Below are 14,895 nucleotides of genomic sequence, written 5' to 3'. Positions count from 1 at the left end.
ACTGAATTGTCTTTGTTGGGACTTCAATCAAACTTTTTCAAAGGCACATATTTAATTTTAGCTTTCCCAGTATGTATTTAGAAAATTATGCTCAAGTGATACTGTCAAAGATGTGAAGAGACATGGAAACAAGTAAAAGATCAGTGTCATCCATGTTTATCTAAATGATTAAATATGGATGTTCTGCCTAATATACCTACACTTATTTTTCTTTTTTCTTCCTAATTAGCGCTTTTTGAATAGAGTAATAAATTAGACCTTTTAACTTCGAGCATTTTATTTTCTGCATTTTACAACAGAAAGTTTTAGAACTTTCTGTCCAAAGAGCATTGCAAATACTAAGCACGAGGGGATTAAATTACCCTGTTCAGAATGAGAAACAAAGAGAATGAAGGTGGTGGTGTGGAGCCTTTTTCTTTTTGTTTTTGTTTTTTGTTTTTAAGTATAATACAAGTGCATGGGAAAACTGCAAAAAGGACAGATCTGTTTTTTGAATCCCATGTAAATAAAGCTCATGATTACATTTGCTTTTCCTCTGCAACTTTTTTATGATTGCCAAAATTTACTAGAACTTAGGAAATTTTGGTTAGTCCTTTTGTTGTCATTTAATGGACCTGATCAGACCTCATGAGTGGTTAAGGGGGATACACAACTCTGAATTTTGGGTCTGTCAGGTAAACATAATAAATCATTATTCCTTTTTTGCTTGCCATTACTCACAACATTTGATATACCTAAAATGTTTCAGCTGACTTTAAAGCATCCCTTTATATTATGAAACTGTTATAATACTGGTTATCAGACCAAAGGACAAAATTATTTCTGTTAATGTAATGCTGGTTGCCTGAGTAAAGCAGTGCTTCATTTCCATTCTCTGTGGAATAACCCTTGGCAGTTTCTGTTCATGCTTAGTTGCAATAAAAATCCAGATGCTATCCTAGCTTGATAGAAAACTATCCTAGTTTTTTTCCTCGAGTTGCACTTTCTTGGAGTCTAGACTAACGGCTTCTAAAATAATCTGGTGTGGAACACTTTTTGATAAAATGAATTGTAGCTCTCATGAAGGCTTAGTGCGAGCTTTAATAAAAGGGGATTTATAAAGACCAAGATTGCCAGTCACAGAAACAGTGATGTTAATCATCACTCTTCCCAGACTTGTTAAGTATTTGGAGTGAGTTGCTTTATTGCTCCTGGGACCATGTAGTCCATGGTGTAAAGGACAGAGCCTTTGGTGGTTTCTCAAGGTTCAAATCATACAGATTAAAACTAACGAGTTACTTTGAGCTGCGTTTGCTTGGCTATCAGTACCTGTGATTTCAGGTAGTGGTAGTTGTGGTGGTTTTATTTGCAGGCAGCTATTGAGCTACTAGCTTTCAGCTGTAGGTGTTACTAATAGAACTGAGGCTTGATGCAGAGGAGTGGCTATTCTAAAACTGATTACAGCAAAATATTTCAGCTTTAGAGTGATAGAGCTGAAGTATCGAGTATTCCTGAATGCATTGTATTAACCTCACAGATGGCCATGCAATCATGTAGGTAATTCATCCTTTAAGTTATGCATACTGCAACGTAATTTTCGTTAATTTTGGTTTTGAATGTAGACTATAGCAGCATGAAAATCTAACTGCACCTCCTTTACAGGGATCAGTGACTTATCAAAAAACTAACTTTCCCTTTGTGTAATAAAGTAGTTCTATTAGTTCATTAGTTTATAGAGTAGTTCTATCTCTAGTTCATTAGTGGGATAAATGAAAGTAAATAGTATCTGGGCCTTAGAAACAGGTCATTCCAATTATGGTCTTGTTTTCGCCATGTGTTTTTAAAACTGAGCCTAATTCAGCTGGCAGAATCAAACATTATTTTTATACCTTCATTGCTCAAATAAATAGACCAAACCCCATTGTACATTGATCTGGTGCTAGCTTGCTATACCACAGGTTGTAACAGTGAGATAATAATCAGTAGAATATAATTTTTAGGTTATGTAGCTAGAAAAAGCTGTTACAAATCTTTGAAGACACAGGATTACCATTTTACCAGTGGTAGGAACATTTCATTTCCAAACAAGTTGTTTCCTCTTGAGATTTTTCTATGAGACTATTGTTTTTCCCCTTTAGATGAGGTGAAAAATATAGGCTGTTTTCCAGATTTGATGGGAAGCTTTCAACATTCCACTGTTTTCAGCGGCATTAAATCCTGAATGTATTTGAACAAGATGCTGATTATGTGCACTTAATAAACATCCATTTCATAGTTACGGAAAACCCAGGGGTTTGCCATGGTGCCATTGGCAATTTTCAGCCTCTGTGATTACAGTACAGAGATAAAATACCATGCAGGATGTTCTGGTCATGAAGTTGCACCTGAAGATAAAAAAGGTGATCCTTTATGAATAAATATAGAGATGTTTATTAAATATATGAAAGCTAACAAATCTGGCACTTCCTGGCTGGGTGGTAAAATAACATGGTGGCATACTCAAAGATGTGAAGATTTTATTTCTAGAGCATTTTAATTGCTAGTATTTTATTTTCTTATCTTGTGGAATACTTTTTTTAAAGTGTAGTGAAAGTTTTCATGCAAAGTACTCACTTAAAGACAAATAATAAATACAAACTAATCTGAAAAACATTGCTGTTGGTTAATAGCATTGTTGTGGAAAATATATCAGTTCCTTAATAATCACACTTCATCACTGTTATAAATGCCAATACTACAATATTGTTGAAACTTCTGTCATTCTCTCTTATTGTGGTCTACTGTACTTGGTATTTCCTAAATGTTTTTATTTCCAAATCAGAGTTTTTTTCACTGTATAGACTATCTTCCCAATTTAGTTCAAAAGAAAAAAGAAAGTTTTTTAGGTTGTATCTTTCAACTCTTGACCTGAAACAATTCCTTTAAAAATTGGTACATTTCTTGCAAAGCAGAATATGAATTATAGTTTAACAGGCTGAACTGCACTGGTAACATTTTTTTCTTTTCTTTTGGCATGGAAAAAGACCAAAATCTTTACCTACAGTCTCATACCCCATTTTATTTTGTGCTTTCCGTGGTTCCTTAAAGGCAAAGATCAAATTTACTTTTTCTTAATTAGCCCACAAATAAGATTCACCACAGCATTAAAAATTTATTTTCTTCCATTAGGAAATATTATTATCTTTGAGAATCTTCCAATATAAACTCTTCTAACAAACTGAAAAGCATTTAATGACCTGAAATAATAGGGTTTTCTGGTGTAGAATTGATAGTTTAATTTTTGTCTGTAGTTAATGGTCAATTTATTTTAATTATCTCCCATAGCTGCTTTTTTATGTTTTAGTTTTGTATAAGCTGTACTCACATAAGTAACTTAATTAAAAAAAAAAAAAAGCTTGATTTTTATTGAAGTGACTGTACAGTATAAAGCTACTTGGGATGTATGAGAGAGAGGGATTGTGTTTTGCTTTATAGCAGAGAAAGGGCTGCTACTAATGACAGGTCTACACACGAAATAATTACCTGGCATAATTCGGTAACAAATGTGTCCCTATCTGCTGGTACAACCCAATGCAGGCAGTCATTGACTGCCACCTTCAGAACAGTGCCTTGTGTATTTACGTTTGTTACAAGATCATAATTATGAATGATCCTTTACGTTTGTGAGGAGAATAGTGGTTAAGCCTTTGGCTAGCTAATCGCACTATGAATTTGCCAAAAGCTTTTTTTTCCTACATTAATGCTCCTGCTTCTGTGCTGCAGTGCTGGTTTCACAGACAAGGGCAGCACAGTATTACGCACAGATTTGAATCTGCTGTGCCAGGAGTGTGGAGAAGATGGGAGTATCAGCGTGCCAAACGCTCTTCACTGCAGAGAGGGTACTTGAGCTAAACCTACAAGGTTGTACAGCTGCGGCTCCACACTTCTTTACAAAAGCCTGTTCAGCTTACCCAGTGCTTCATCTTTTCAGAGTGTCTTGCTGTATGAACAGCTGTAGTGGTTCAGATCAAGTATCCATCTTGCTCAGTGCTGTCTGCAGCAGCGTGGCCTGGAGCAGATGTCTGGGAAAGAGTAAAAACAGAGTAACCGTAATGTTTTCCTGGGCCGTAACCATTTTCTGGTCCCGGCCTGTTGTGGTTTCCTTGTCAGTTAATCCTGATCAGCCTTCCCCATGCCCTCATGATTTTGTAGACCTCTGTTGCAGGCTGAAGGCTGCTTGTACTCTCATACCTTTCATCATCCTTAGCCTCACATTTTTCTAGTTAAGTTGTATCTGGTTTGAGGGGAGAGAACAGCAGCACATAGTTGCCAAGATGTGGGTGAACTGGTAACTTACATGGAGGCACAGCAATGCTTTTTCTTTCATTTTCTTCAGTTCCTTTCCAATTCTACCTGAAGACATAAGAGGCAATACTTCTCTTTTGAGTTACATGACAAAGTTTTTAAGAGTTTGAAATGCATTACCTAGTAATCTGTGTTGCAGTCAGATTTATTCATGAACATCTGTTCCATGTTAAGGCTATTGCCCTACCTCCCACACCCAAGTTTAAAAGTCTTTTTTTAAATTTTAAACTAATTTTTAAACTTTTATTTTACAGGTTTGCAAAGGTACAGATTAGTGTATCAGCACCTATTATACCATTCCGAGAGACAATAACAAGACCTCCAAAAGTCGATATGGTGAATGAAGAAATAGGAAAACAGCAGAAAGTTGCTGTCATACACCAAACAAAAGAGGACCCAAATAAAATTCCTGAAGGAGTTCAAGTTGATTCAGATGGGCTTATTACAATATCTACTCCAAATAAACAAGCTACTCTCAGCGTAAGAGCAGTGCCACTTCCTGAGGAGGTAACTCGACTTCTTGAAGAAAACAGCGACTTAATTCGAACTATGGAGCAACTCAACACATCTCTGAATGAAGAGAAAAAAACCCATGAGATAAATCAGAAGACTCTGGATAGGATCAAGGAATTCAAACAAAAGTTGGAGCAAAATCTGCAGGGAAGAAAGTGGAGAAATGCTGTTGATCAGATCTGGTCATTTGGACCACGGAAGTGTGGGCCTAATATTTTGTTATATAATTTTGAGGGCTATAAAAGATCTGTGTGGCAGTGCCTTGGGAACGCTGTGAAAGAAGCAAGTAAATACAGAGACTTTGACAACAGCATAGTAAGTGGATTTCAGCTGGCTACGCTTTCAGGTCCCATGTGTGAAGAACCCCTCATGGGTGTTTGTTTTACAGTGGAAAAATGGGAAATAAATAAAGTTGGAGAGATGCTGTCGACTAGCAGTCAGGATTCAGGGAACTGTGATGCCGTAGAACATAAACAAAATGAAGATGCTGCTCTAACGAGTAGTTGTGCTGATGAAGTTTGCAGTGCGAATGAACACCAGGACAGCAGTCAAAGTGTTACAAAATCAACTGAGAAAATTAGTAAACACAAGGGAGAAGTTTTACTTGCAGATTGTTATGGTCCCTTCTCTGGACAACTGATTGCCACCATGAAGGAAGCTTGTCGTTATGCTTTGCAAGCAAAACCACAGAGGCTTATGGCAGCAATGTACACATGTGAAATTATGGCTACTGCAGAAGTTTTAGGTAAGACAGACAAAATAAACCTTTGTCAAGAATTTTCTTTCTGAGTTCTAAGGTAAGGTTTTATAAATTAGGCTGTATCAGGAAGTATAACTTCATTAAAAGTTTTATCAGAAGCCTTTTACATAGTTCTCCAGTAGATTACAATGACTCTGTGATGCCTGTAGTCTTTATAATATTCTGAATGAAAATTCAGCATTCATTGTGCCTATCTGAAGCATATGCATAAATAGGAATGCTATACTAAGTGCAAGGTACCAAATGTTGCCTTTTTATGAAGTTTTTATAATATCAACCTGAGTAAACATGAATATCAATATTGTGCCTCATAATTAAGCATTAGTTTCATGAAGACATGAGGAAACCTATCCTGTTTTAAAAATGAGTGCAGAATCTTAGTAAATGCTATTTCAAGATGTTCAGGAAAAAAAGAAAGTTGAGTAGTTTTTTGATTATGGGGTGTTTTTTTTTCAGTAGCATCTGTATCCTTCTGGTATGCAAGTTACTGACTGCAAACCCAGTGCATACCAAATTCATGTCAGTTACATTACCTTACCACTTACACCTACTTAAACTTGGTTTTATGACCTACTTGCAACACCACTTAGTTAACATAACATCTTGGAGTTTTCCGTGGGAGTTGCTTGCACGCTGAGTCTGATCCAGTGCACCAAGATTTTTGTTAAAACTAACTTCCATTGCATTTAAGCTATCAGTAAATTGACTATACTAATCATGACAGAAATTATAGTATATTTCACATCCAATAATTAAAGATTTGTTAATTGTTGTAAAAATCTCATCTGTTTTGCATACAAGCATAACGATAGCAGTATACAAACCAGATTGGTCTGAGGAGAAGAATTTACAACTGCATGTAGTGAAAAGAAGTGCCTTTGAATGAGCAATTTTTTTGTACAGATGCGCGGTCCTGTTCCTTTCTGGAGGTACCCTCTAGCAGGCCTGGTTAAAGGTGTCCTGCTGTAAGCTTATTAGCGCATTACCTTAAACTACAACTTCCTATGACGTAGAACTTCTGCATTTCAAACTGTCTTTAATTATTTTTTAACATGTAAGAATGCCTGTCCAATTAGACTTTGTAGCATTACTCATTACTGGTCCAGGAGCACAATACGTCTGAATTGCTACCTCAAACTACAGGGAAATTATCAAATTTCAAATAACAAAAACACTGTGTGAATTGCTGGTTTTGAAAATGCCCACTGCTGGAAAAGCATGATTGTTTATAGTGATTAACATGCATCAGCTGATAAGTTGTGCCATAAAACCAAATGGAAACATGGCTTTCTAATGTGCACATATACATATATATATAAAAAAAAATATATTAAAATATATAATTATTTATCTTAATGAGTGTAATTTAGGATTCAGGCATGCAAGAAAATTAGTCCAGGCTAATGAGTGTGAGTTGTGTGGTAATAACCATGGACATGCACTTAGTTCATTACAAATTAATGGGTTTAATTTTTATTAGGGAAGTTTTAAGCTAATAAATTGCATCCTCGTTAGGGGAAGTGAAGAGCACACATGCTAACAAGTAAGACTTGGCAGTTGACATGTGATAAACCACTGACTTTTGTAACTTTATTCTTTTGTTTGATCTTCCGTATGTTGATACCCAGTTGAGTTTAATCTATCTTCACATTAATCTGCTTGTTTCTAAGCTGTTAGCTTCTGAGAAAGCTAGTTCTTTTATAAAGTTCCTTATTTCGGTATATAAAGGTTTTTCCATCAGACTTTTCTGACAATGAAAATAAACTGAACTGGAGCTGAGGAGGGGAGCAAGGGAGGAAGCACGCAGTAATGGCTTGCAAGCTTATACATGTCCAGTGTAACAGGCCTTGGGTTTAGACTTGGGTCCCACATACATCTGATGTTTCCCAGCGGGTATTACTTGGAGCATCTCATTCCTACAATTAGTTCACTAGAAAAATTCATTTTTACACAATCCTGCTTTATGGAACTTCTATGTAAACTCCCCAAAGCTGAAGAATATTCTGAACTAGTATCATGTGTTTAATTATTATTAGCTTTTGCCTGTTGATATTCCTACCTTTTGAGCTCTTCTTCCTTAGTCTAGGTGTTCCGGAGACTGAAAGCTGGACTGTCTTTTCATTTTGCTGATGTCATTGAAACTTAGTTGGGAAGATACTTTACCAGACTCAGTTTGTAGCTTTTGGGCTTGGATTTTCATAGCAATTCTTATGTCTTTATTTTTTTAAAAATAAAAATATTAAAATTTTGGATCACAGCATTTTAGGGGACAGTGCAAATCAATTTGTAATATTACCTCTGGCTCAGTTGTATGAGTGAAAACCTGCAGCTTCCAAAACAGAAGAGCAGCTCATCCTTCCCTGTTTACTGAATTTGTGATGGCCCCATGGCTCTTGCAAATGCTGATCCTGTTGTCCTTCCACAGTATTGCTTTCCAGTATGAAGCTTAATTATTTTATTTTTTTTTGCGTGCAGGGAGTACGGAAATGAGTTTAGTGTTTCCACTTAATGCACTGAAATATCCTTCAGTAAAGTGGTGAACAGGACTGAAGGAGCTGGTCTTAATATGTATTTAAAGTGAGTCTTATGCACAGGTTTGTTCTCTGTGTTACAGCACCTTGAAGCTGTTCTTGAAGCAGTATCATGTTTTCAAAATAACTGCTTTAACTGCTTCAAACAGGAAGATCTTAACAGTATTTCGTGGTGATTGATGCTGCTAAATCCATTCAACTAATTAGTGTAGCGGTAGAACCAGTATTTCTTCAGTATACTGCTGTCTGCCCATAGTGGTAAAACGGAAGACCTTATATAGCTTCTTTGTGATAGCATTAATTAAGGCAATACTCCAGACTGCTTGAATGAAATACATGCAGCTAGAAACCATTTAGTAAGCTATAAATTGTCTTCTGGCTTATATGTTTTCAAAGAATAATCTTCAGTGGGTTATGGCCAAAAAATGTGCATCTAAAGTGCTTTTTCATAAATGTTACCTTACCTCATTAATATGTGTGCAAAGTTTTCTATGTCTTACTTAACTTAAAATATTTATTTTAATAATTATAATGTTAATAACCTATAAAGTGGTTTTGAACTTACTTGCTTTAACAAATAGCTTTAATATATACTGTGTAGTACATACACAGTATGTACAGTGACCATGATGTGGTGCTCTTTTGCAGCGTGTATGTTTAAACTCGCATTTTAAAGCAGTTAGTGACTTGTGAGCTGTGCTGAGATAAGACCCTTTCATATCTGAGAATTTTCTGGACTCACTGAAATTTCCATGGAATTGAAATTGCTAGTTATGTTAACAAAGGCTGTACATCCCTGGCAAGCTCAGTGACTTATCTTCAGAATGCCTTAATCTTTTTTATGATTTTAAGTATAGAATTTTAAGTATTTCCTCCATTTCCTTGTGAGCCATAAGAAGACTATTGTTCATCGTAAAGGTGAAGTTCAGTCAGTGGAACAGCGAGGAGGTCCTGGTAAGGGCAGGAGCAGAGAAAATTATCAGTTATGACAGACAAAACACTTCAACCCCCATTTTATTAGAGAACTATAAACTCTTGAAATGATTGGTGCTGAACTGATGCTTCATTACCTGCATCTGACAGGAAGATGTAACAGTACTAGCTGTGTGCTTGTGTGGAGTGCCTTGAACAAGGATCAGATTCTGTATTTAAAAAATAAAGGCACATGAACCCACTGCAATATTTTCTCTGGTATCCTGCAGAAGGCTTACAGTATATATGCAAATCAATATCTGTGGCTATAATATGTAACGAAATCTTTGTCAAGTGAGAAAAGGTGGCAAGTATTATGAAGTAATGCATATTTCTATTTATTTCCAGTAAGAGTCAGTTTTGCCCAGCTGTTTAAAAGGTAGCAATATGCATTTGTGTTTTTTAAGTGCAATATAATAGAAAATATTTAAACCTCTTAGAAATTGATATAAACTTGTTCTTCATGGCAAGGTACTTTTAAAATTAATTTTTGCATCCAATACTTACTATCTATTTGTAAATGAAAGCATTCCTAAAGCACTTTCTTCAGTACATAGGTTGTATTGTGTTTTTATTACCTTGATCAACACAAATGTGTTTGTTAGTATTTATCTGTAGAATGCTTAACCCATAAATTTGCAAAAACATTTTCCAAAATTAACCTAAAGCCTACCATAAAGTCAAACATGGCCATTTTCACATCTCCTACTTTCATGGTATAGACACTGTATTTCAATGGATTGAATATTAATTTGTTAAAGAAAAATAAAAATTAGACATTACTAAAGACTGAATTAATTAAAAAACTAATTGAACATATTAAGCACGATAAATATGTAGTATTTCAGATAAACCAGCTTTCTGTGATTAGAATAGCACTGCAGTATCTGGGACAAGTACCATACAGGTACATGGGGATCCAAACAAACTTCTGAAGGTAGCTAAGATATGATTCCTGAAGCACAGTGATATGTCTTAGAATCATAGAATCATTTCGGTTGGAAAAGACCTTTAAAATCATTGAGTCCAACTGTTAACCTGGCACTCTATCTCCACCAATAAACCACATTCCTAAGCGCCACATCTACACATCTTTTGAATACCTCCGGGGATGGTGATTCAACCACTTTCCTGAGCAGCCTGTTCCAGTGCTTGATAACTGAGTAATGTTTCTCAAATACTTGGTTATAAGAAGTAAAGCAAGTCAGGTACATAACCTGGCAAAGTGCCTTTAAGAAAATAGTCATATGATTGTATAAAATGCACCTAGTACAAGCATTGTCTAAATCCGTACAGCTGTAATGATGTGTTAAATGTTACTCATATGGTTCTGCACATTGTACTGGGAAAACATGTTGTTTGCTTGAATTTCATGGGTCCACTTAATTAATCCGCTTCCAAGAAAGAATTTTAGCCAAAGAAATGATGAATTTTACTCAATGATGAATTTTCCCAAGCAAATATTTATGTATTTATCTTCATGATGCAGAAAATAAATACATTGGTAAGCTCATAAAAATTATGTCTTTGCAGGTCGTGTGTATGCTGTCTTGTCCAGAAGAGAAGGCAGAGTGTTACAAGAGGAGATGAAAGAGGGGACGGATGTGTTTATTATTAAGGCAGTCCTGCCAGTAGCAGAAAGCTTTGGTTTTGCTGATGAAATCAGGAAGAGAACTAGTGGCCTGGCCAGTCCGCAGCTGGTGTTCAGCCACTGGGAGGTAAAAATATCTATTCATTCCATCTGTTTTGGTGATTATTTCCTGTAGATGTGGCAGACTGGAATAATAAGCGGAAAAGGTTAAGTTTTGGTCAAGACATTTGATTAATTCCTTTCTGAAATGAAGAGGGGGGAAAAACGTTGCTTTGTATTTGTCTTGTTTCCTTTTATAGATATGCTGTTCAGAAATTAATTTATGTTTTGTTTAGATGGCATGCTTCGCTATTTCAATAGAAAGTGAGTCCTTCACAAATGAAAGTGATTCTTCATAAATGTGTTTTCCTCAATTTTATGTGCCTTTTTAAATGAGTTCTCTGGTAAACTTGTTTGGGGAGTGAAAAAAACCCCACCCAACCAACCCAAAACACAAACCAGCCCCAGCCTACTGCTAATAGAAAATGTAACAATAAATCTAATGCATATGAAAGTTAACCTTCTAGGGGTTAACAGACACCTAGGGTTTTGGGGTTTTTTGGTCCTTACATCCAAGTCAACATATATTTTTATTCCTAAAGGCAAAGAGGATAGATTTCATTATTTCAGAATTAAGTCTGGTGATAGTAAGCGGTGGTATCCTCAAAATCATTCCCTTTGGTCATCTTTGTCACTTAAACGGAGAGGTGAAAGTGAAGGTGTAAAGAAAATGTGCAAGTGGGAAAACTGATAGAGAGTGTCAACAGCTGATAGTGCACTGTATTTTAGTCCTATGATGTGGATAGTAGATCTTCAAGGAGTAATATAAAAAGCTGTAAATCAGAGTTCCTTGTTCAAGGCAGACACACCTGCATTGTAGAGCTCCTCTGAGGACTCCACTGAAGGAATTAAAAATGAATTCAAGGGCAAGAGTAAGAGGGTATAAGCTTTTCACATTAGATTTTTAAAATATCTGAAGTCTAGGTTTTTCTGGTTTTGGCTGTGGGTGTTTTTTTTTAAAATCAGATGTTCTTTTATTTGGTGTTAGGACCATAGAAACTTTTGTAAATGGATTATAAAGTCTTTTTTTGTTTGGTTGGTTTTATTTCATCTTCTGATTTATTTTGTGATGTCAAATATGAAGTCTTTGAGACTACAGATTTTTGAGGTCAGTGGGACTAGTATTCCGTGCAGTTGCCAGCTATGGTGTGTTTACCATTGTTTCTCTCCAAAGTATGTGCTTTTTTTTCACGTGGTATGGATTCTTCCTCATTTCTAGTAGCCAAACTGCCCTACTAGGTAGTATCTGTTAAGTACTTCACTACCAGTATTTCTTTGTTAGTAATTGTAACTGCATCAGCAATTTTATGTGGATGCTAATGGAAAAGGAGGATCTCTGTAGACCAGCCAAGTGCTATCAAAGGAGTTGGGAATCCTGGAAAGAGTACATTTCAGAAAGTACATTATGTCTTCATTGGCAGTGGTACCTTACTGGCATTAGAAATTGCAGTGGACCAGGGACTTACCTGTCCTCCAGTACAGATTCATTTAACCTTCTTGTAGCTAAGTCTGACTTCATGGAGAACCATAGAAGGGAAAAACAGAGATACACCGAAAGAAAGAGGAAAAAAAAAACCAAAACCAAGAGAAACCCGATAACTGTCTTCCATAGATGGTGTATGCACAAAAAAAAATACATAAACCTGCAGCTTTTGGGGTATAGGGATCTACGTGTAAGCCAGTAACAGATTAGGTACCTCAAACCAGTGAGGATTGGCAATATTGCGTACAGTTGTCCTCTCAGTCTTGGTTGTTCTCATTTGAGGTGCTGGTGAGGTTTTGTGGATTAACTAGTCTTTTGTCTGAACAGCCTCAGGTATCAGTGCCCTAAAGGAACATCAGTTAGAAGGATGTTAATTCCAGCTAATCATTGTTTTGTGCCAGTTTCTTTAGGATTTGTAGCTACTGTGCTCCGATACTAAGCAAAAACATAAACCCCTTGCCTCTCTGACTTCCACTTCTATCCCCAGACCTTGGCATGTATGTTCATTCTGTCAGGTGTTAGGAATTTCACATAAGAAAATGTTCACATGTAATTATAGATATGCATAGGAGAGGGAGATTTGAACAACTGGCAACATTTTCTAAAATTGACCCTCAGGAGAGATTAGAATTGCAGCTAGTGTGCTAAAATGTACTGGTAGTAGGAAAAATGCTTGCGTAAACCAGTCACCTTTCCACCTGGCAAATCTCAGTGGGGCAGGTGGTTTTTTGGGGATTTTTTGTCACGTTGAAAGTCATGCTCTCACATTTTTGTAACAAAATAAGGCTTTTGCTAAGCTACTAGCCATGTTGGTTTTGTTTTGCATTTCCTATGTTAGCAAGTGTATGGTTGCTGCTTTAATTGCATATTATTCAAACCTTCCATGACATTCTGAATGAATTCTGCATTAGTGGTATTTTCTCAGTGTGCTCAGCTCATTAGCTGAGTACCTGGGACATATATCTACACAGGTTCCTTTTAATGTGTTGTTACCCCCATTTTACAGCTAGTGAACTAGATGCTTTTTGGTATTTTTAAACACTTAATCTCATGGAAATCATATGCGTAAAGTATGTTTAAAGAAATGAAGGTTTAATTTATTTTTTATTATTCATTTCATTAATGCGATTTGTAGACTATAAACACAGGAAGGTCAATAATAGAGCCTACATTTAAGTGAATCCATTTTGGTCTCTGTGGAAATCAAATTACCATTTTTTTTTCTTCAGTTAATGAATGTATTTTCTGTAGTTCAGATTGCTGCAGCCCCGGGGGATGGAGCAATACACGTATCAAGGTCTGTCTTGTGAGATACTCCTTTTTTATTCATTTCTTCTGTCATACTTATACAATTTATTCCTGCCTGTAGAGGATGGCACCAAATAATCATTAGTGAAAGCTTTCAGTTTGGTCCAAGTTTAAACAGATAAATTTCAAGTTAGTCAAGTATTTTCCTTTATGATATTACTAGGCAATATTAAGTGTACTGGGTTTATGTGGCTATATTCTCTTAGATTTCAATATAAACTTTTTCAGAATTCTTAGTTTAAAATATATAACTTTGGGATAATTATGAACTCCTTGTATTTTTTTTTAATCTTTGAATTAATAATGCACCTTCAGTTAGTTTATGTTTTTGCCTGAGCCTGTTCCCTTTGTTCTGTCTTCATTCCTTGCAGTGACTTTTTTTTACTCAGTCATGTCATTTTATCTTAATCGTAAGGTTCTTTGAACAAGAAGATACTTGTGATTACACAATGCTTAGAATAATGGAACTCTAATCCCATTTGGGAAATCTGTGTTATAGTAAAAAAATAACGCACATGGCTCTTTCAGATGCTGATTGAATTCTCAGCAAGTGCAGAACTTGTCAGACATCTACTAGTTGTAAAGTTCTGAAATGTGTAGTATTCCTGTTAACTCACATCTTTTAAATAATGGTTCGTTCTTAGATACGCTTTTTCTTGGGGGAGGCATGGGTGAACTGTAAACACGTTTAATCTGAATTCTTTTTTGGTATCCCTTCTAAGTAGAAGATTTAGGGCTCTGAAGATAGGTAAGAGAAGGACTGCATGTAATAAGTGGTAAGAATATCAGGCATTCTGAATCTGCAAGTTTTATATTCTGAATTTTAATTCATTCCTTTTGAATTGTAAGTCATTTTACGACTCAGAGGATGAAGGCTTAATATAGAAGTTGCTGGATGAGATTGTCAAGCATGCATTAAACAGGAAGCAGACTAAGGTAATAAGAGAGACTCCAAGAATCTGTGAATCTACACCAGGTTTGAATTGTAGCTTTACAGGCATCATTGTGCCAGTGACAGTTTAGACATGTAAATGGATTCTAAGAGTAACCTGGAACCTTTCAAATATGAAAAGCTTATTGTATTGGTCAGAACATCTGAAGCTAATTAAAAGAGTAAATAGAAGTGCTAGTGGTGTGGCTTTAATTTTCCCTCTTGATACGTTTTTCTTAAGTAATAGGAAAGAATGCAACAGTAGAGCCACACGTCTCCTTTTTTCGTTCCAGTTCCCGAATTCCTGTTTGTAGCTACTGACCGAAGTCAAGGCTAAAGCTCAGCAGTCAGTGATTGAGACACAAAGAAAGATGATGGTCTTGA

General features: G+C 35.9%; 1 protein-coding gene across 2 annotated transcripts in view; it reads left to right on the top strand.

Moving 5' to 3' along the window:
- EFL1 (elongation factor like GTPase 1) overlaps positions 1–14,895 on the top strand; it is a 122,686-nt gene that overhangs the window by 57,406 nt on the left and 50,385 nt on the right. For both annotated transcript variants that reach the window (XM_055715340.1, XM_055715339.1), the window contains exons 18-19: positions 4,578–5,581; positions 10,633–10,817. In XM_055715340.1, coding sequence (XP_055571315.1) covers positions 4,578–5,581; positions 10,633–10,817 — 1,189 coding nt within the window. The remainder of the gene's footprint in view (positions 1–4,577; positions 5,582–10,632; positions 10,818–14,895) is intronic.

This window comes from Falco cherrug, chromosome 7 (genome assembly GCF_023634085.1).
Source record: "Falco cherrug isolate bFalChe1 chromosome 7, bFalChe1.pri, whole genome shotgun sequence".
NCBI classification, from domain to species: Eukaryota; Metazoa; Chordata; class Aves; order Falconiformes; family Falconidae; genus Falco; species Falco cherrug.
The sequence above is the reverse complement of the archived record's forward strand: the minus strand, read 5'-3'. Positions and strand labels throughout refer to the sequence as shown.